This window comes from Lethenteron reissneri, chromosome 30 (genome assembly GCF_015708825.2).
Source record: "Lethenteron reissneri isolate LAM-NWPU_2019-01 chromosome 30, ASM1570882v1, whole genome shotgun sequence".
In the NCBI taxonomy this organism is placed as follows: Eukaryota; Metazoa; Chordata; class Hyperoartia; order Petromyzontiformes; family Petromyzontidae; genus Lethenteron; species Lethenteron reissneri.
Window position 1 is genome coordinate 5,465,270 of NC_083808.1, and position 23,985 is coordinate 5,489,254.

A 23,985-nucleotide genomic window follows, 5' to 3' on the forward strand; every position below is an offset into this window, starting at 1 on the left:
TAACATGGTTTGGCATAGCCTTTATTCAATAGTGGATTGTCTAAGGGCTATAAACTATATTTTGAAGAAGAAAAAAACCCACAAAATGTTTCAGCCATGGACAGAGACCCGACCATAAATTTAATCCAACAGCACAAACACACAGGTTCGCATGTTTGCGTGGGAAATGCAATGCACCCATCTGGCTAAAGTTTTAGAAAATCCCTGCAGGAAAAGAGAGATGAGAGATCGATGCTAGGTCCAGGGCAAAAACAGGATAACAAGATCGACAGTGAAATACAAAAATTCCCACCCAAAAAACAAACATAAAACATGAGTAAGCTATCCCTATCCATAACAAATGGGTAGAGTTTTATTGGATAAAAACTAAACCATATATTTTTCTCTGATGTGTTATGTCTGACATGGAAACGGTGTGTTTTTATTGATGAAACCCGACTTAAGAGCTCCTGAGCTCACAGGGTACTTCAAAGTAAACTGAACTAAACTGTACTGAACTAATCGAATGTGATTTGGACTCCAAGCAGACAGGGATAATTTTTCCCATTTAGCATGGGATTCGGGCTCTGACTACTATGAATATAACGATTCAAGTGCCGCCCCAGCGGTACGATTCAGAATCACGATTTGATAAAACAAAAACATTTCTTCGTGTGCCTTGTTTGTTCCATGTCATGTTTTTTTTTTCTGTCAGGTTTGTACAATATTATTTTCTCCATTATCCTACAGTGCTTTAGAATGCCATTTATGTAAAGTTTGCATACATCGTAAATAATGTATTCTCACGTGCATGACTCCATGTACATAATTGCTCGTATAAGAATCAACGTGACTTGATTCATCATTTCCAGCACACTCACGAGTATTGCTTCCAAGTGAAATACAAAAAACGTACCCAGATCAAGTATCATACGCAATCTATTTTGATTCAAGCGGTGAGCGAGTTTTATTGTTGATGTTGTTGAAGTGTATGTATGTGTAGTGTAGTAGCGCCGGCTGGTGACCAAAAGCGGCAACTGTGGTGTATAAACAGTACACACGTCAGTGAGCGACAGTATACACGGGTGTGTCGGCAGAATGGAAGAACTGGGCCAAGGGTCATGGAGGGGTCTATCGGGAAGCCCCTGGAACCTGCTAGTAGGTTCGAGAAGGGGGGCGTGGCCAGGCCGGAGCGAGGCCACGCTGCGAGGATAAAAGGAGCCGTGAGCCGTAGCTCGAGGCTGTTCGTAGAAATCGATCGACTCGTTGCCGTCGTCAATGCCGTCGCCGCTTGATGTCGCACTGCTGGATAGCCTGTCAGCTATCTTAGAGTTAGCACCATCGATGCGAGACGGCTAGTGTTGTGTTAAGGCTAGCGAGTGACTAGTGTGTGTAGTCGAGATCGTGTGTGTTAATAAAAGGTGCCTCCACAATTATCGTCTCCGAAGTCCTGCACTACATATGTATGTTGAACTTCTTCAGCACCGTACATAGCCAACCGTGCTCAATCGGAAGTGCGGAGGAGAAGAGGAGGAAAGCAGCACTGACCCAAAGACACGATGTCTCCCCCACACGCGTCTCAGGGCCGCCAGAACCCCGGGCCCGTGGCTCCCACCGCCTGAGCGCCTGAACTCGTCCTGGTTATCGGTGGTACTCGAACCACCTCCATCTTTGCCAGGGTCACTCTGCGACGCCTTACGCAGTCTCCTGTAGAATTCGGTGGTGAGGGTGGAGGGGGGGTGGTGGGGGGGGGGGGGAGAGGAGGTCTCTTACCACTTTTATACTGGCACACCTGTGCCAATCCAGTGTAGGGCTCTCACGGTTCGGGTGGTTTTCCACTGGCTATTTGCCGAGCCGGAAACCAAACTGCTACTACGCTCGGCTCAAAATTAGACATCTGAACCTAGCTCTGGCTCCAAGCAGGGCCAGGCCCGGGGCTGATGATGCAATCCAATGCGTGTGATGTTAGCCAGTAACTGCGAGGACACGGCGTACAGCATCATGCACGTGCGTCTTTGCCTCGTTCAATGTGGGACATCAGCGGCACAACTCGGGTTCTGCAGTGGAAAACAACTTGTCACCTCCCAAGCCGTACTGGGCTGGCTTGGCGTGGCCTAGGAGTGGCTCAGATGTAGAGTGGTAAAGAGGCATCTGCCGTCCTGCCTGGCGTGGCATTTAGGAAATCAGTTGTCTCACAGGCGACCGCAATGCCTGTGGCCCTGTTAACAGTGTTGAATGAGCTTCGCACCAAATACAGTGAACGATTTATCACGACAACAATACGCTTTTTAGCACAAAATAATCGGTACATTTTCATGAATCGTGGTCATAAGTAAATGTAAGAATTGAATATTTTTGTCTTGTTTAATGTTTCATTTGCATTATCATTTTTTTTTTTTACCTAGCTCGGAGAAACGTTTTCGCCCCATGTGTATAATTTTCATGACTTGTAAATGCTTCATTATTACACATACAATTCAATGCCTCATTTGATACATTTGTAGTGACATAAGAAGGGAGGGGCTGCTGTAGGCTGTGGGTTCCCAGGTGGGTCCAGACGCGTAAGCCTCTGGGCGCCAGGCACTGGGTTCCCAGGGGGTCCAGACGCTTTTAAGCCTTTGGGCGCCAGGCGTTGGGTTCCCAGGCGCTTAAGCCTTTTTGGCGCCGCCAACGGGGGGGGGGGGCTGTGTGTGCTCTGTGGGATATCTGGTGGCGCACACGGCCCCACCCCTCGTCGGACCAGGCATAAAAGGAGAGCTCCCTGGGCCCAGTTGTAACTCAAGACCCAAGACCCACGACCAGCCATCTGAAGACCCTGGGATGCTGTGAGAGCCAGCGCTGGGACTCTGGAACTCCCGACGCTACGACCTTGTGAGGGCGAGTCCAGAGCGTAGCCAGAGTAGAGGATCTAGGCTGTGTACCTAGGCTGTAACAGAGTATCAGGACTGTTGGAGTGTTGTATTGTAATAAAGAAGTACATCTACAAGTGTCTCCGGAACCCGTTACACATTTATTGAAAGCATCGCCACGTACCTACTATAGACATTGCTACGTACCTACTATAAACACTGCTGAAGCTTCACACTGTCGAGTGTACAATTTACCAGAACAAAAGCAGGACTCTTTATACCGGAGGAAAAATGTCCAGTCAACGTGAGAGTTCTCTACCCGGATGCAGCAAAACCGAACCAGAGTTCAAGCAGCACTGCACAAAATCCAGCTTCATCTAACACTGCACAGATTTTTCAAAAGGGCAATAACAAATGTGTCCATTGCACTGGCGTGCATGTCGACTGTGGATATTTTGTATAAATGTGAATATCTGAGTGGGACATTATTGCACGTGTACAACACTTTGGTCAACCCACTGCTGGATGAGGGCTTCCCCACGCTGCTTAGGTCGTGGGGGTCAATTGACCGCACTTGCCGCTGGTCAGTGTGGGTCAGCGAAGACGTGGGAGCATAGAAGTATATTACAACAATGGATTTTGCTGCACTGCCCTCTGCTGACGACCACATAGCATGGCCCCACATCTGCCTATGACAAACTGGCATGCGTGGCGGTTGCCCATACAAATCACTATTATTATCCATGCACAACCATGGATCTTTGCAGGTTGTTGTTGCCCTGGAGAATGGGAGATCGATGATCGATATTCGGTCGCTGTGATTTCTCACTTAACAGATTGGGCCGTGTGAAGGCTGCCATCTTCCAGGTGATTTGGTCACAAGCATAAGGCTCAGCTGTTCCGCAGGCAGCATATGCAGTGGATGTATGGTGGGGGGAGCTATGCCAGCATTCCACTGCCCTGGACGGCCCTCACCGTCGTCGCTTGGCCCCAAGGCTGCTCTGTGTCTTGTAGAAGTGAGTGGAGACGATCTGGCAGTGCACGGTGCCCAGCAGCAGCATGAGCCACACGGGGCACAGCACCTCCGTCCACGGCACGTCATGCTCGCTGGGTCCGCTCACGTACAGCACGACGGCCAGAGCTGCGCACGTGCGCACGCCATGTACACAGGCGGTACAATCAACACTGGCCACTGTGGCGGAAACGTCACCCACACTACCAATGGACTGTGTGCCTGCCGCCGAACATACACATGAAGAGGTGGCTGTGCGTATGTGCGTATGTATGTATGTGGGGAGTGGTAGTGTAGCGGTTAGCGCGCTGCGCTATGAACCTGGCGACCCGGGTTCGATTCCCGCTCACGGCTAACACCAGTGACGATTATCTGAACCGGTCCTGGGCCTCCCCTAGGTCGACTCAGCCTTAAATGAGTACCTGGTGTGGTGTGTAAACATCGCCACTAGGGAGACAAAGGCGGTCGGGCGTGGTGCTGGCCACCCACCCCCTCGTGTACCGTTCCGGGCTTCATAGGTGCTCGCTAACAGCACTTGCCCCTACAGTCTGTTCAGGCTATACGGGGGATCTTTATCTTTATGTATGTATGTAGAACTTTTTTCGCACTGTACGTAGCCAACCGTGCTTATCGGAGGAGCAGCAGGGGAAGGACTATAATTTAAAAACAAACATTTGTTATAAACAAATTCGTTTTCAATCTATATTTAAAAGTGCACAGCTCCAGTGGCTTCCTAATACCGGAAAGGAAAAGCGTTCCAGACGGCTGCAAGAAGCGCATCTGAAAACGTGGTGGTCATCTTTGTTCGACGGCCAGTGAAAAGCCGCTGCTGCGTGCATGACCGGAGTTCGCGTGATGATTTATGCTCCTTGACGAAATCGGGATGGTATTGCGGTTCATGTGTGGCAAGCACTTTGTGTGTAATGGGTGGCTAAGGGGGCAGAGGGCTGAGCTGAGCTGCCACCGATGAGATCCTGGGTTCAAATGTGGGCAGTATGGCTGTGATTCAACTGAGCTTTCTAGTGTAGTGGAGTGTAGCCAGTTCATGGTCTCAGCCTAGTCACAAATGACCGCAAAACAATTAGCATCAGATCAAACTTGGATCTGCACTGAATTTGGCTGAATTTCAGCTGAGAATTATCCATTTTATTGCTGTGCGGCAAAAAAATTCCTCTCATTGGTAGAACAAGTAAGAAAGAGTTGCCCCTAATGTGTGCAACATAGGTCACTGAAAGCCCAAGTTGTGAAATCTGCTTCTATGGAGTATTATCTAACACCCCGTGATGCACTGCTGTGTGAGAGTCTTGAATGTATTGTTGGTCTCATGACACTGATAGTGCAATCGGGTTAACATTTGTGCAGAAGATTTTTTTAATTAATCCATACACAAACTCTGCAAGAGCCAGTATTTAACCCTCTCCCGTTCCTGATTATATACGTATACGTCATCGGAATGGTACCGGAATATAAAATAACTTTATCGGTACCGAGGCTCCCACAAGGCCATGTGGGAGGGCGTGTGGCAGTTTGGCGCCAGCGATCATAGAGTGCGGTCGTGTCATTGCAGTTCTCTGCGGTGAGTACAATGTCTTTAAAAACAATGGCGCTACACCTCTCTAAATAAAATGTATATTGAACCCCCCTGCAACTTCCAGTCATCTTGGAATAGGAAAGGGTTAAACATGCTTTTCTCAGAAGCCACACAAGGTGTAGGCACGTACGCAGCGAGCACACGCAAACAGCACCACAACCAACAGCTTCGGTCACTAATCAAGACGGAAACAATCTCTGCCAACGTTAACGACGAATCAAGCTGAGCAGCAGCATTGAGCTCTTCCCTGCGACATCCCCACCTCCCCTCCCAGGCATCCCCGCCTGTCGTACCCTGCAGCACATAGAGCCCCAGCAGCCACAGGTAGATGCCCGCGGAGGTGACCTGGATCCACCAGCGCGAGAAGAAAGGGAAGAGCAGCACGCGCACGATGCCCTTGCGAGTGATGGCCGTCCAAGCGCTCTCCGGCTTGGCTTTGGCAAACGTGGAGCCTGCACGCACGTGGGGCTAAATCAGAACCCGGGCGGTGCAGCAACTCGACTGGCACACTCACTTCCTGCAGCGAAGAGAATTACAAAGTACTGTGCTCTTCACAATGCCATACGAAAGAAGAAGAAGAAGATTGGTTCAATTCCGACCCTGACGGCTGGAAATTTGTATTTTGCCTGTTTTCCCTGTGGTCGCGTGGATTTTTCTCCGGGTCCTCCGCTTTTCCCCTCCGCATTAAGAAACATGCGTTTAGAGTATTTGGCGGCTAGAAATTTCCACGTGATAAGCCACACGATTTAGCTATCATCTGTGGCCAGGTCGCTTCTGAAAAAGAGCTATAGAACTCAGTGGGCCTTGCCTGGGAAAATAAGAAAAATTGTTTAGTTTTAGTTTAGTATCCCACCACGCTGGTCACTGCCGGTTAGTGGAGGGGTAACTAAGGCATAGTTCAGATATCACTTGTCAACATCTTAGCGGTGGTCAGGATTCAAACTCAGGGCAATGGAATTACAGCGCAATGTGTTCATCACTAGTGCTACTGCTCCCACAGTTAATCATGCATTGTTCACGTGATCATTATTACAACTACTATTGCCGGTTTGGTGACCTGTCAAAAGTCGATGGATAGACTCAGTATTTTTAATATCAAGGTTTATTTAAAAGTGTCTACCACATGGAAGTTCATTGATAATTCGTGCAAGTGAATTATTTCTCACCAAAACCGGTTTGGCAGTGTTTATTATTCCGAAGTCGAACAAAATGTAAAGCATTATAGAATGCATTATGCAATTCATTATATAGTCGTATATATGTTTTTAAGAAACATGTCTTGCAACAGCTAGGAAAGTGTTTTGACAAATAGCATGAAAACATTCCTCCATTGCCAAGAATTTATACTCGAGCAAGATACTGGGTTGTTCATTGTTTTCCTGCACAACACATAGTCACCAACTGAGAAAAACAAAACCTTATCTGGGCATCACGCTACAATTATTTTACCAGCAGTGCAAACTTATATAATGCTCTACGATAGTTGCTTTTTTTGTTTAAAGCAAATATAGAACGATAAACACGACTGCCTTTAACTATGACACTCCTCCAATTAAATATTAATTTTGGGATCTGCCATTTGTTCTTCAATATGACATAGATATATGTGTGGCATCTAGGTTAAAACTACGAACATTTAAAATTAACTCCACAATGAGAGTGAAACAAAAAAAACATTCCTGAAGCAGGAAAGCCGAGAAAAGCCTCAAGGCAATTTTTTCTTTTCCAGTGGGTCCGGCACTGGGAAGTTTTGCCCATTTCTTTAAACAGTTTTTGCATATGTGGTAGGAAACAGGAGCACCCAGAGAAAAGGGACGGATATAAAGGGCGGATACTCAAAGGTCTCTACAGACTGGGTCACTAACAGAAGCCTGAATGTGCTCATGAGACCAATGAGGTCAAAACCAGTCCACAGTTTGTTTAAACAAATTATGTTGGGTGATGTTGGCCTGGTAACAGTCCCGTGGACTAAAATCCAATGTATTTGCATGCTGACACACAACAAGGAGGTTTCCTTATATAGGCATTACCCATAATGCTCCGCAACAATGCATATGGAGGCTGGCCCTTGCTGTACTTGCGCAAACGCGCGTGGCTAAATACCAGAGTGAACTTACGTCAAGGAAACTAATGCTGTGTTTAACTATTATTCTTGGGGTTTTTCGGTAAAGTCACGTAGGAAAAAAAATTAAAATTAAATTAATAAAAGTTAAATAAAAATAAAATAAAAATCACGATGTTTCGGAGGCAACACAAGCTTCTGTCTTCAGGAGGAACTGTCACAGCACGCTTGCTCTATCAAGTAAATGAGAAATTCCAAGAGATCCGACACCCGTATATATACTGGTTGAGGGGGGAGGAGCCAGGGCAGGCGCCTGGATAGGAGTTGTTTTTTTTGTTTAACTGTCCAACAGGGAAGGCCCCCACAGCTCTCGCATTCACCCCCTGAACCCATCGGCCGCAATGACGCGTGGAGCCCGCGGACAAACGGTACCTCTGACCAGATCGACGTCGATCAGGTCCGGCTTGACGTGCCCACTCTTCTTAGGCTTGTTTCGGAGGCCCTGCACATCGAGATGGAAACGCAATCACAGCTTGGGGCGTCCACGCAGCGTCAGACGCACGCTTCATGCAGTGCGTAGTGGTGTACAGCTTGCGAAAAAAAAACAGCGACCCCAAAATTACGTGCAGCTACGCCACCACCTGCCATTGCAATGTACAATGAGGGCTCAAATAAAACGTTGACATTAATGATAAGCATATATCTAAGAGGAAATTTTTAATATGAAAAAATAAGAATAGGTTTAACCCTTTACGGCAATAAAACAGGTGTTAAAATGTTCAAACACCAACTAGAAACCTTTAGCAGGGAATCATGTTTGCACATCTTAACACCTGTTCTATTGCCAGAAAGGGTAAAACCTATTCTTATTTTTTCATACATTGATAATGGCAACAAAAGTTCCCAGGAAGTTTTTAGTTTACTTTAAAATACAGTGGATGTTCAACTTGACATTTGTAAATACGTTTTGCCTAATTGTACTATGTACTTGATAGTTATGGGCCGAGCTTGTATTGAGGTCAAAATTTTTTATTAAGGCTTCAAAAACATTTAATTCTAGTTATATTGAGTAAATAACAAAATAACATTTGAGCCTCAGTAGCATCGAGAAATACTGCTGGCATTTAGACGATGAAGATAAGTCAAACATTTTTTTCCCCACTACAATTCAGCTTCAAAGAGTGGTGCCAAATTAAACTAAGCACGTGCCGCCTTGCACGCATCACAAGAGTCACCCAATGAACACAATGCCGTTGCGTCGTACAATTAGTACGCGGTTACGCATGCAAGAAGAAGCCACCAGCGAATGACGTTTACGAGGGCGGCCGGAGACGGGTCTACGATACACCACTTGAAGGCTCACAGTGCCCTCCGTACCCAGCAGCAATGTTCACAATGCCACCCAGTCGTTGCCCCCGCCCCCCCCAATGAAGTAATAGGGGATGCCCCCTCCACCCACCCCCCTCTGCGATTGGGTCTTAAGGTTAACGAGCCCAGGCTCTGCCTCTGGGAGAGCGGCCAACCTCAGCGTGGGGTGCGAGCGAGTTTGGCGTGGAGGTGGGTGGGAGATCTTTCCAGGGCAGCCCTCTCGTCAGATGCGGCCAAAAATGCCTTCATGTGGAGGGGACGGAGAAGGGCACTCGATCACCTTCATTAACCGCACACCGGCCACGCATGGTTGCGTGTTTGGAAAAGGCCGCTTGGCTCGTTTGGCTAATTAAGGCAGGATTTGGTTCCTACGCATAATATTATACCTCCTAAGTATAGTGTGTCTCCAGGTATGTCTACACAGACCACTGCATATGCGTAATGCGGTACGTGCAACGTGTACTGTGTAAGCAACAAATGTAATTTTGACACCGCTATGAAACCTATACATGCAGCATTGCGGATCAACATTTGCTATAGCCAATCTGGGTTGTCTTTCCGTAACAGTGCTGTGTTCAGTTCTGGAGTAATGGTGGATGTTAAATAACACTCATGTTCACATATTAAGCACACTGAATGCTGCAATGAATACTGATCTTACTCCAAAAGAAAACACATATTTGGCTCTTCACTGACTCGTGTTTTACCAATCAGCTGACAAGGCGCATTGCCCATGCATGTTCTCGTTGATGAAAAAGGATGGGTGAGAGAGGTAAATGAAAACCATGCCATTTCTTTCAGTCACAAATTAAAAACCAAATTACAACATGAAAGGGTTATCACATGTGTCAGATTAGTTTGCTGGTTTAAAACAAATATAGCAGCCTGAGGTTGTGCTTAGAAACAATTGGCTAATTGGCACACACAGTCACACGCTACAATACTCACCAATCTAACAAACTGTATGAAACAAAAAGGAATAAGAATAATGTGAACTAAGCAAGTAAAGGCACAGATACGCAAGAAATAAAAATGTAAATGTTACTCAGCACAGGCAACAAGTGGGATAAAAAGAAACACACAGGAGGAATTGTACACAAAGCACGAGCATTTTCTTGTTCAATCAATGCAGCACTCACTATTACAAAACTTCAACTGAAAAATGCAGTCTATTACAAAGAGTTATTTGGAGACGGAGTATAAATGGGCAATTTACACTGCGCAGGCTGCTCAAACGCAGACTGCATTTAAATGTTGCAATGCTTACACTTGGACGACAGCAGTACTACAAGACGCTGAAATGCGGTCGTACCATGATGGGCCAGAGCAGAATTCAGCACCACTGGCGGAGGATAATGTTTAGTGATAGCAGTTTCTATACATGGTAAAGAATAGTCGATTATGTGATTACATGCTTTTTAAAAAGGAAGTCATTGCATTATTAGTTTTTTTATTGTCCATTTAAATATGTTCGTACAATTCAAGCAATATCATCTCTGATGATGCCAATAACTAAAATATTAGATCCGAGTCCATCGACTACAGTGGACATGACATTTTTTTTTTACTTTGCTCAAGAGCTCTCAACACCTGGACCAGTATCGGTCTTGCATGTGCTCGGCAATAATGTTAAAGGTCATCGTTGTTGAGCTTGCTTGCGAGAGCAAGCTTCGCCAGGGAGAGGTTCGGGGCGGGCGGGGGGGCATTCTGTGCAACGTAAACACAGCACTATCATTTCAAAACTGGCCCAGCGAGATCGCCCCAAACTGCATCAAGCAGTTGGCTTCAGTGTCGGCAACTTTTCTTCCACGATCTGCACTGTCACCGTGCGCGTGGCATGGCGGGGGCATGCGCGATGAGAAACGAGGCATTTTCCAAGACTATTATGCGACCACTGCCTCTTTGACCACATGTGGCCCTTCCGTCCCGCCGGGAGGCATAAACCGCCATGAGCAATACGGGCTGCACAGCTCTAGAAATATGGGTTATGGCACCCGTGCTGTGCACAAGTGTCAGGCAACACTGGATGATTGTGCTTGAAAGTCGTGTAGTCGCTTGTCTGGTGTGTTAGTGTACATAAAAGGTTACATTAAAAATGTACGTTCTGATAGGCACACAAACCAATGCCCTCGTTTTGTTTGGATGACAGCTCGCCAGGACGTCAAAAGGACATTCTGTGCAATCAACAAACGGGTGTACAATGCATCCATTGATTGCGTACCTTGATTTCTCGTTGCTCTACAGATTTTTCCCATATTTGCTGGTCGTAAGCACCAATCTAGACAACACAACGCGCGACTGTTACGTTCATTCCGTTCGTGTGGACAGAAAATTATACTCGAGGGCAAAAAATTAAATTTAACACATGCACAGAGCCTTATTGTTATACGAGGAAAATGAACAAAGCACGTGGAAGTTTCCATGTCAATAACGGAGTTACGTTTAAAGCTTGATCTTAATTATTTATGAGTTTTTGTATTAACCAACCAGGTGGCTCAACTGTACAGCGAGCAGCTCGCAATCGGAGGGTCGATAGTTCACATCCCTTACTGGGGATTAACTCAGCTCATCATCCATCTGGAGTCAACAATATTAATACCATTTTTTTTTTTGGAAACTCAACAAAACTTTGTCCGATGGAAAGACTCGCCCTCACCACAGGAATGTCGAATTTCCACCACTGTCTGAGGACTGTACAAATGCAGACGATCACCGCCTTAAAGCTCATTCGAGCAGAAAACCACCGACTAATTGTGACTATTGACCCGGGATGAGTTATTTACATAACACCATGCAGTCATTGTTGTCTTAAAAAATGAGACTTCCTAGAGCTTACATTACCATTTGCTTTTCCCTTTCAAATTACATTTTATTATTTTCGAATCACATTTTCTGAGGGTGTATAAAATGTCTACTGTACATTTATCCCGGTCTAATGGCGAGGTGAGACCAACAGCAAATCACTTGGGATATCTGTGCAAGTGTGGGATCAGAATAAAAAATCTGTATATATCCTGGAGAAATCCGATGAGCTATGAAGCTTTTATTCACAGATGAATAGAGGGCGGTTCAGTCGAAACAACATGTCAATGTTCTTCTTGGTTCTTTCGGTAAAGTCACGTAGAATGGAAATAATAAAATAATAAAAATAAAACATAATAAAGTCATTCTCACGACGTCTGTCTTCCTGACAGACCTGCTCTCACCTGAGGACGGCTGCTTGCGTTGTGGCCGAAACGTCATGAGAATTACTTTATTATGTTTAATTTTATTATTTTATTATTTCCATTCTACGTGACTTTACCGAAAGAACCAAGAAGATGAATCCCTGCAGTCACGAAAGCTTTAAATCGAAACATGTCAATGCTTTTACTGAAGAAGTTCAGGACAAACAAGCAATTTACGGATAACTCCGGCAAGAAGATAAATCCGAACGTTAAAGTTTGAAAGACAATCCCCACTGTACTTCTCAAGTGACATTCCACAATGGAGGGCCAAGATGATGGTTTTACGCTCTTCTTCCCAGCAATCTCACTCCGGCGAGTATCGGTACCACGGGCAAGGTCAGGATAAAGGCACCTTCACAAGGGAAATCACGAAGGGGCCAGGAGACCGTTAATTATTCATGGATGTGTCACTGTATTGAATGTCCAAGCGTCTATGAACTGCCTTCCAATGCCTCTTACGAGTCAGCCAAGGATGTGACAATGGGACGCCCTGTTCACTCCACTGAAGGGCTTGGCACACCGCAACTACGTTCCATGGAAATTTGTGGAAGTGTTAAAAAATATTCAACATTCTGCCAAAGGCAATTATCATGTGTTGTGCGTGGCTGTGAATTTCTGTAATTTAGCCTTCTCTGTAAAACTGCTATGGTTCGAACAATAAACACATCACTCTTTAATGGTCTTCATTGCATTAAAAGAAACATTCATTTCATTAAAAGCATGCTGCACATTTCATTTGCAAAAAGGTTTTCTGTACCTACTGGGTATGCTAGTGTAACATTAAACAATGCATTAACATCCACAGTATAAATAAGTGTTATTTGCTGCAAAAAGCCATTCCAATTAAATTATACAGCAATTACTGCTTTGAATGTGGCTGGTGTTTTCAGTCAGGTCTGGAGTAAAAAGTCGTGGGTTAAATACAAATTAAAATAAAGACAGGCTGCACTTTCGCATTTCAAGTGCCCTGAGAATATATCCTGTTACCTCTGACGACAACATTCCATTTAGTTTAACACGTAGTAGGCTTTCGCGACCAATATCATCCATAACAGGTTTTTTTCGGGTCAGATCGCGTAAATACATAAATGTGCCGTTAAACCCGCCACCACCCGATATAGCCAATTAGTAAGGTTTGTCACGTAAACAGAACACGTCATTTTCTTGCCTTAGCATTTCCGAGTATCTGCTCGGCATTGCCCATTCATCTCAAGGTTAGACAGCTCATTTGAATGCCTCTGCAAAAATGCGACCAGGTAAGACGTAGGGGGGCTGGACAAAAATTGCGCTGGCTTTTTACCGCGCACATAGCTAAATCGCGATGCACCGTCACGGACACGTGAAACGCATCACAGGACCTCTGTGAAAGGAGGGTGTCACGTAGGGACATTGGCAGCCTCGACCGTGCTGCACTAGTAAATGATATGCGGAGTAGGTGTTTCTCTTCGAAGGGTTCAATAATTGATGGTCTCGTTAAGGGTATTTGCATTTCCACTTCCGATGCATAATAACATCTCTACAAAATTACATGTAATACAGGTGCTCTGTGCCCGGTTGGCAGAACTTCTTTCGCGTCGTACGTAGCCAACCGCGCTAAACGGAGGCGCAAGCTAGCTGTGTGTTTCACAGTGCCACGTGGCTCACGGCAGCAGAACTGATCGGTCGAGTTTCTAATGAAAATAAACATTAATCTGCGAGGCAAGCATGTTCTTACAAAGAATTTGGCTGGCGAGGCCCAAGCCTGTTTGAGCATGTCGTGCGTAGAACTAACATCCAATCACGCAAATTCTTGTACTGACTTACAAATACATTTCACAAGAAATACACTGTGTGAAATTATACTGAAACAATATTCAACATATGCTGCTGGCAATAATCTAATACAAATACATTCGTGAATTTAGACTAAGAGTGCCATCGTTTTTTATGTGAGGTCTATTGTAACTCCAGATGCCCAAAACTATGACAGGAAATGTTTTAGAAATCATTAGGCAGGAAAAGGAAATTTTCTGAGTTACACTGCAACACATCTGGGGTGCTAAGGCGGCGAGATGTTAACTACCTCGCCTGGTATACAGGAGGTCGTGGGTTCAATCCCTGACCCTGACGCTTGCTGTATATTTGGAGTTTGCGTCTCTCTCCATGGCGAGATATTAACTACCTCGCCTGGTATACAGGAAGTCGTGGGTTCGGTCCCTGACCCTGACGATTGCTGTATATTTGGAGTTTGCGTCTCTCTCCATGGCGAGATATTAACTACCTTGCCTGGTATACAGGAGATCGTGGGTTCGATCCCAACCCTGACACCTGAACATGTGGAGTTTGCATGTTCTCCTCATGGTCGAGTGGATTTTTCTCTCGGTCCTCCGTTTTTTTTAGAAACATGCATTTACAGTATTTGGCTAATATAAATTTCCACGTGATAAGCCACTTTGTTGAGCCATCATTTGTGGCAGCCAAGTCGCACTGAAAAAGAGCTACATAGCTCAGTGGGCCTTACCTAGTAAAATAAAATAAAAAGTTGATAGTTTTCGACATTTCAGGAGGCCATAAAGTTTCTACCCAACCACAAACTCAGTGTTGAGAAATCATCACACAAACTGAGAAACGGCACTAAAATGGACCGCTGGCAATTTATAGAAAGTGCCGTAGCACAAAAAATGACCACTCCCTCACGCAGAGATATACTTAGCATCGCTGGAGGAACTACTGAGCGTACATTCTTTATTTACAAGACAAAGCATTTCTATATAAAGGCTCAACAAAAACACCACCCACCAACAACAGTACCTCAAGAACACCTTCAGTGTCAACATCAGACAGTGGCAAATATATAACAAGAGGATAACTTCCACGCAACGCACTGCGCATAGAACAATAATGAAAAAGTCATATCCATAGCCGACGTGCAGCACTTTCAAAAACGTGTCCCTTAGATTACCGTGCTGGCTTCTCAGATTTCTGCATGCCGAGACCCAATCTTTTCAACTGGGAAACTCGTCCACGTGTGTATGTACGTATGTACGTTGAACTACTTTAACACCGGACGTAGCCAACTGTGCAAGCGTAAAAGTATGGGGGGGGCTTGTATCAAGCTGTTGACTGTTGTAGCGCTGAGCAAGTGGGGGTGGTGGTATCACACCACAACCATCCTAACCTTGAGATCTTAACGATGTGTGCGCGAGTAATTCTGACAACTCATGGGACTCAAACGTTACTCTATAGCGGTGATTAAACTCACATCTTCCCTCTTAAATTATGCATTATTAATACAATCGGTGGACTTTATATGATGAATCCAACCTTTGAATCATTGAACACATGGACGAGAGAACATGCGCAGGTTAGTGACATCTGTTAAGAAAAGTACGCTTGGTCAGGACACGCCGATTAAAAGGGATGATGACCGATGGTTCAATAATAATGATGGGGAGGTGACGGCCACTGAATGGAACGTGTCAGCAGAGAAGATGTCCACAAAAAAAAAGAGATGGAGCGATTAAATCAGCCCACGTGCAGAAGCGAGGTAGATTATTACATCGGAGGACCGTGAGAGATGGTGGCAGCTAGGGGAGGTCTTCTTCCAGCAATGGACCGATCGTGACTGACGACATTCTTTTCGATTTAAAGCTTTCGTGACTGCAGGGATTCATCTTCTTGGTTCTTTCGGTAAAGTCACGTAGAAGGGAAATAATAAAATAATAATAAAAATTTCTATTATTTAATTCTATTTTATTATGTTTTATTTTTTTATTATTTCCGTTCTACGTGACTTTACCGAAAGAACCAAGAAGATGACGACATTCTGTTTGACAATTGCAGGATCACCGCGCCACAAATCAAATGCAATTGTACAACCGTTGGCATTCGCCGCTCACCAACGTGCGTCCGCCTGCCCGTGGGTAGCAAGTTAACGGAGAGGGGCGCGGGTGACGCTCGGAGGATGCGAGTTCGCTCACCTTTTTCTGATACCAAGCAATGGCGTCTGCAGCTCTTGTTGCCATCTGAAGAAGCCCCCAGTCAGAACTGCCGCATTTTACACTGCGGGCACAGCGAGGGCTCGCAAAGTCAACATCCAAAACGCCGTCGCAGACCCATCCACGCACTCGCGCGCACACATACACACACTTATTAAAGAGAATATAACATGCAGAAAAATACCATTCACATATAGTTGTGCATTAAATATATACAGTATGTACATTTACCATTTTATAGCGCCGCCTACTATTCATACAAGATAAATTACGGCAAACTTAGCAATTGCGTAACGAATATAGCGCATAGGCATCGTGGACTGTATTTGATAACATATCGCATTAGTGTGCAGCGTGGCTCAATGCAATTACAGTAGTATTTATGAGTTATGTACGTCGCATTACTGCATTACTTCAATGCCTGAAGCATACGCACATTAAGTATGACTCTGGCAGCAGCAGCAGCAGAGATGACACATGCACACACAAGAAGACTTACGCAGAAGACCAGGCGCTGTGCGTTACGCATGGAGTGGCATTCGAGTCAGCGCGTGTCGCTGCACGGCTATATATATCAAGGCGACATGGCAACGCAGTGCGCTGTCATTGCCAAACCATTGGTTGACGCCTCCATTCATTAAGCACCGCGCCGTGGCATCAGTACCACCGTGTAGCGCATGACAGCGTAATCCTTAACACAATAAATTTTTAAGAAGTAGCTTATAGCCATCGTTGTAAAAATCAGACGATTGATTCAAATTCCATGCACACGTTACATACGTGTGCGTGTTCAGTAGAAACATTCGACGCACAAACTTCTTACCTCTGTTGTATCGCCTTCCAAATGTTCCAAGCTGTAATGAAAGCAGAGCGCAGCGAGCGGATCAGTGCGATGATACTCCGCGCGGGTGTTCGAGCCCTTGCTCAGCCCACAGTGCCGTCAGCGGGTGGTCGGGCACGCGAGACAATGCTGGAGCCAACCGCGACCCAGCTCACGCCATGATCCCAGTTGGCAACGCTAATAAGAACGGTCGTCCTGTGGAAAATGTCAGCCGTAAGAAACCGCGAGAAAACACGCGATGCAATCACATCGCCGCAGAAAACCTGAACCCCAAAACACACCAAATACGTGCATGCATCCTACGTGCGTGTGTGTTTGTGTGTACGTGTGTGTGCTGCCAAAACACCATGGCTCATTTTCCAAAGCGGCTACAGTGCTTTGTGAATGACAAACGCAAACTACTACGCAGTAAAATGCATGTGCATATCCAAGCCGGCTTTTTTCCCCAATGTATTTTTTTCCCCCCCACAAGTTAAAATCAAGCCCACAAGCTGCTGATGGCTCGCAAGAGCAAAACAACACTCGGTGAAGAGTTTATTTATTTTTCCTGTCGCTCAATCCAACAATGGCGAAAGGCATCCCTTTCCAATATCGATTTTGGGGATTTCCCCCCCATACTTTTGCACACTGGCCAGTGCTAGTTGGTAAATGGGTGGAGGGCGGGGGAATAGGAGGAGGTCATTCCTGACGCTATCTGTGGCTGGAAATTGAACACGGCTGGCTGTGTTTATTGTGAAACACGCTCACACAATTTAAATGCCGATCCCACACCCATCCTATTGCATCGTGTCCACAGAAAATATAAACTCATCACGGGGAGGAGATGTGGGGGGGAGGGGGTGTCTGAATTAGTTAGGGAAGAGGATCCACCGAAACAAAATTAAAACACCGCCTGCCACGGCCGTACACCCCTACTCCCCCCATTCGTTGCTCCACTCCGCTCCCTCGATTCCTTCCAGAATGTGGGCCACGGTGACCGTGTATTTTTGAGACGCTGCGTCCTGCGTTGCTGGTACGTGGTGACAACACCGCGGTGCTATTTTGGGGAAGGTGAACAGCAACCAGCGTCGTTTATAAGCGCGAGGCTTTGCGCCTCCGATAACAAAAACACACGCTGAGTGGATTGGGGGGTGGGGACTCAGGGTCAAACATTGTGGCACAGGGAAGTGGTTCATGTCCAAGTTTGGATAGAGTTTTCCAACACGGTACTGTACTTCAATATTCAAATATGCTCAAAATGTCCCCCCAATATATTGCTATAAAATAGATTTCTGTTGATATGATTGTGGTTATGGTTGTACTTTATTAATCCCTAGTCTCTGCCATTATATACAATGAAACAAGAAAGGGCACAAAAGACCAAACAGTGCAATGTAATCCAATACACTATTAGACATTATTGTAAAAAATTAATAAAAAGTCCATCCCATGTGTTAGTGAATTTTTTTATATTTTAGGCAGGAAATTCGTTTTCAAATTTAGATTTTTTTTTCTGGGGGGGGACCCCAGACCCCCTGGAAGATTTGGTCCCCCCCAATGTTGACTCCATGGCTACGTCCTTGCTGTACTTTAACAGCCATGGACGTATCTACTGCTGGATGAAGGCACCTCCAAAGCCATCGTCATTTCTCATGGTCCTCTGTGATGCAATTATTGTCAATTTAATACGGAGGCTTTCGCGGCCGATATTATCCATAATAAAGGGTTTTTTTGTGGGGTTAGATCGCGTAAATATGTGTCGCTAAACCACCACCACCCAATTAGTAAGGTTTGTCATCTAAACAGAACATGCCAATTCACTCCTAGCTCAGCACACAGGCGTGATTGAGAGTAAACGCACAACATTTACAATTCAAGTATCGTGACGTTTCGCTGGTTGATGACAAACAGCTTCATCAGCAACTACTGGACTTACAGTGAGGCAAAAACTAATCAATTAAATGCGGAAGCGTGGAGGCGGGGATGAGTTTAAACAATGTAATTATTATTAATTTAATTTATTATGCATGCTGTAAAGGTTTCCTGTCCTCTTTGGTTCTTTCGGTAAAGTCACGTAGAAAGAAAAGAAAATAAATGATAGAATACACGACGTTTCGATTGCAACACAAACATCCAGCTGTGAAAGAATGCAAGCTCGGAGGGAGACACACATAGAGAGAGAGAAAACACAGACACGGAGAGAAACACACACACAGAGAGACACACACACACAGAGACACAGAGAGAGAGAGACACACAGAGAGAGAGACACAGAGAGAGAGACACACACACAGACACACGAATATAGAGAGGGGGCAGATAAAGTCAACGGTGGCAGGGGGAGAGAAATTGGAAGTTTGAGAAACAAAGCTAGTAAACTTAGAAATGAAATGCAATGCAACACAGAGAGTCGGCTAACACAACAGTTAACACATTACCTGGTTGATTACGTTCTTCCAAAGATTGCTAAATTTGAAGTTAAGTCTGAGAAATTGGAAGTTTGAATAAATAGTAAACGGCACACACATACATACAATTTTGGGGGGTAGAAATGAAAACGTGTAAACCTAAATCTGCTCTTTGTAACTCATAAACTTGTGAGATATCCCTTACACTGCTGCCCTCGGATCTCTTCACGTGATGGTTTCATAATATGATAGTATTTATAAATACATCCTGATGTAGTAAGCGGAATTTTCTGTATAAGCAAACGCTGGGACAGAGTTAGGAGATGTAAAAAGGCAGGGAGGGCACTGCACGTAGACCCACCATCACCTTCTTCTTGCTGAACGCAAAAAAAAACAAGGGGATAGAACGATTTAGTGACTAAAATAGATTCTTACACTCATGATACGTGCATCAAACGTTCTGGGCGTGAGGATCTACGACATCAAATTCGTACACATGTCAATATTTACATCACTGCAGAGTCCACAACCTGTCACCAAATCGCCCGAAATGGGTTTGGGCTTCTCGTCACACACATCTCGGGAGAGCGAAGCGGCTTTAAGCGTGGACAGCGCTTCGTGAGTCCACTACCACAGATTGTTGTGGGCTGCCTTCGCTGCAAGGTTTGAGCATCAGTTTGCAGGGCAGGAAAAATCCATAATCTCGATTTAAAGCTTTCGTGACTGCAGGGATTCATCTTCTTTGTTCTTTCGGTAAAGTCACGTAGAATGGAAATAATAAAATAATAAAACATAATAAAATAATTCTCACGACGCTTCGGCCACAACGCAAGCAGCCGTCCTCTCAGGTGAAGAACAGGTCTGTCGAGAATCTGAACCTCTGTCTTCTTGACAGACCTGTTCTTCACCTGAGGACGGCTGCTTGCGTTGTGGCCGAAACGTCGTGAGAATTATTTTATGTTTTATTTTTATTATTTTATTATTTCCATTCTACGTGACTTTACCAAAAGAACCAAGAAGATGAATCCATAATCTCTTTGGTTCTTTCGGTAAAGTCACGTAGGTAGAAAAATAATAGATCACGACGTTTCGATCGCAACACAAGAAATCGTCATCAGGTGAGACAACCATGGCAAGAAAAAACTGCTGTGGTTGTTGTCCCACCTGATGACGATTGCCTACTTCTGCAGTTTTGTGGTTGTCCCACCTGATGACGATTGCTTGTGTTGCGATCGAAACGTCGTGATCTATTATTTTTCTACCCACGTGACTTTACCGAAAGAACCAAAGTGTATGGATTCCTGCAGTCACGAAAGCTTCAAATCAAGAAAAATACATTGTTGTACTGCACCTCCTGGAGACCGTGCTCCCGTGTCTATGCTTCCCACCTTCGCCCAACCCTGAAATGTCCAGCATGAGTGAAGTACGGTCAGATGACCTCCATGACTCACACGGCGTGGGAAAGACCTTATTCCGCAGAGGATTAACAGGAAGGCTGCTACACTTGTACAAATTTTTCACAGATTCACACCAATAACGATTCTGCATGCACCGCAAATTGAAAAAAATAACCGGATCGTGATTCAAACCCTTCACCCTGAATCGTGAAAATAGAATCGTGGAGGAAGTGAATAGATACATTGCTGCAAACAATGTTGACATTCGAATGGGAAGCATGCAGAATTACGCTCTAAATTCCATTTCATGAATAGAATCTAGTTTTATATTGCACAATTTATGCAATCGCATCACAACATGGTGCCCAATCCGCAAACACGATTGTTTTCGGCCAACGAATGAGTGTTTATGCATGCTGTGGGGGGGGGGGGGGGGGGGGCAACACTTTCCCACACAGATGGCACAGACGAGATTCGACCACATTTGCTTGTGCCACCTTCTGGCGAGCCAGCGTAAGGCGCCTGGAATGTGTCCACGAGAAGGGACTTGTCTCAGAGGTCGCAACCGCGTACCCGATACCCTACCCGATACCCTACTACCGGCTGGGTACGGGTACCCGTTTGCGACCCTGGTGCGGCCGGGTACAGGTAGGCCGTGAGTCACTGGTGAGTAACTGTTTGTCACTCATTTCCCAACGTCTTGTCTCTTCTCACAATTCAAGTTCCTAGAATCAACCCACCCGCGCCTGCAACATGGCTTCATCCCAGAGGTCGCAATCGGGTACCCGATACCCGTACCCTACCGTACCCGGCCGGGTATCGGGTAGGGTACGGGTACCCATTTGCGACCCTGGTGCGGCCGGGTACGGGTACGGGTGAGGAATCAAAACCCGTTTGCGACCTCTGACTCGTCTGCAACATTCGTTCGGGGCCACCAACCTTTCGCCTGGATGAAGAGAAGTGTGTCCCAGAAAGCCATCATCGTGCCCGTATAATTGCAAGATTTCACGAGTTGCAGTATGTCGACTAGTCCAGAGGGAGCTGTTACATGTGGTGTTACTGGTAGGAACCCACTGGTTCCACCAGCCCACAGGGGAGTATTGTGTCAGTCCGTCGTGCAGGGAGGGGCTGGGTGTGGAGGGTGGGGAGGGGCTGGGTGGGGAGGGTAGGGAGGGTAGGGAGGGGCTGGGTGGGGACGGTGGGGACGGTGGGGACGGTGGGGCTGGGTGGGGGTTGGAAGGGGTGGGGCTGGGTGGGGAGGGGCTGGTCACCCCTTATAAAACTCAACGTTTAACCTACTCACGCCGGCTTGTGCCCACCCTCACAGTCGGGCATATTTGCGGAATACACCACGCCGCCGTTGACCCTGGCCATTGACCGAGCAACCTAACGTTCCTACCAGCTCCCTCCGCAGGAATGTGTGTAACAGGTGACGATGTTGTCACTTTTAGCTTCACGCTTTCAGTGACCATTTCCTACCCTTGTCATTCATTCATACGATTAATCTCTGGTATACTGGAAACAACTGCAATGGACATTGCTAATGAGTAAGGACTGCTAGAAAACTGTAATTTATAGCTCAATTCCTAGATGTGCGTTATAATCAGGCTGATATGTACTCTAATATAGCCATAAAATGTAACTGCTGTTGCACATCTGCAATGGTTTATTAAAATTATATTTGAGATGACAGTCAATACATACTTCCGACCAAAATATTCTGTGACTAGACAAGAGAAGAAAAAAAATGTCCACTTCTTAAGTTAAAGCTAAGCAGCCTTGCAAGACTTCAAGGTATGTGCATCAAACATCTAAGACGTGTGATCAAAGTGGCTCTCACCTGGTTTTAAAAAAGGCTATCAGGTGATGCAGGTGGAAGTGCATTATAATTGGATGACCAAATGCATGAGACTGCCATCTATTAAGAGGCACTGGAATTGCAACTTCATGAATTCACGTGGAAATGACTGAAACACAGCACCGACCCAAAAAAAGCCACAATACTGCACAGGATGCTCACAATCTTGTTTGTCACTCGGTTAAATCAGCTTGCAATCAATTACCATGTGCTGTAACCTGGACTTATGAAGGCAATCTGAAAGCAGGGCTTCTCATTATATTCAAAGGATACAGATATATTTCAATCGCAAGTGGCTATACACCTGGTTAAACAAGGGACGCCGATACTGTGGACGAGTGGGTCATCACCTAATCAATAAACGGCCACTACACTCATCACCTGACCCCGGCCACTCTTGAAAATGCGACTACCCCGGTCTCTCTCTTGAGTTCTCGCCTGGCTAAGCACGCAATTAACTTCGCCTGGTTACATTCACACCCTTTTGATAAACCACGCAATAACCCATTGCTAAGGGGTGGTTGTAAAAAAATATAAGCATGCACAGGTGACATTCAAAGCCACGAGTTAATCGAGGATGCATCACCTCGTGAAAGGGGGGCACCGATCTCAGTGGGTAATCAATCTGTCACATGTAGCGCACCAATCTCAATGGTCAAAGGAAACGAAATTAATTGATGAACCCCGAGTTAAGGGACGCTAATCAACCGAACACCCGGCTAAATCAATAAGCACTTGTGCGATGCTGCATTGGTCAAGTGGTGCATGAGCACCTCACAACACATGTATATACATAATAAGGGATTACATTTGTTATTAAAGTTTCCTTTTACGGCAGCACTATTGACGAATGCTTGGTTAGCTTCTGCTGGTGGCTACGTCACGGCTACATCTGCCAGGCTCAGCAAGGCCCAGCCTGGCAAGGGGGCCCACTAACCATGCACACACAAGGGCTGCTTATAAATAAGCTTATATATAAGCTGCTACGTAAAGCAAGAGAGACGTTTCTGCAAAACCACATCATTTGTTATTTTTATCATTTTTTATATTTTTTATAATTTTTATTCACTTTATTTTCATTTTTTAAAAATGCTATCCACGTGACTTTACCGACAAAACCAACGAATACGAACCCCATCGTTGTACTCCACTTCTATGCTCTCGTATACTGTATAATATCGATGCCACCCCCCACCTGCCAAAACGCCTTCGCTCACCGACCCGGCACTGGATCGGCGTGCTTCAAATCTGCTCGACCTGCATAGCGTGGAGCGTAGCGTGGTGGGCGGGGGGCATCATCCAGCAGTGGACTGACCATGGCTTACACTGCTTAGCAGCAGCAGCGGCAGCGATGGATCTGTCACAGAGGCCGCAGTTGGCCAAGCCAAAGGGCCCTCTCCACACGCTCTCCACACGCTCTCCGCCTGCCCGCCCACC

General features: G+C 45.6%; 1 protein-coding gene across 1 annotated transcript in view; it reads right to left on the bottom strand.

Annotated features, from left to right (window-relative positions):
- LOC133349445 (protein PHTF2-like) overlaps positions 1–23,985 on the bottom strand; it is a 43,006-nt gene that overhangs the window by 16,038 nt on the left and 2,983 nt on the right. The window contains 8 exon segments of the mRNA XM_061562894.1: positions 1,528–1,686; positions 3,804–3,969; positions 5,725–5,883; positions 7,926–7,995; positions 9,810–9,821; positions 11,083–11,139; positions 16,048–16,129; positions 16,889–16,919. Of these exon segments, the coding sequence (XP_061418878.1) occupies positions 1,528–1,686; positions 3,804–3,969; positions 5,725–5,883; positions 7,926–7,995; positions 9,810–9,821; positions 11,083–11,139; positions 16,048–16,092 (668 nt within the window). The 5' untranslated portion in view covers positions 16,093–16,129; positions 16,889–16,919.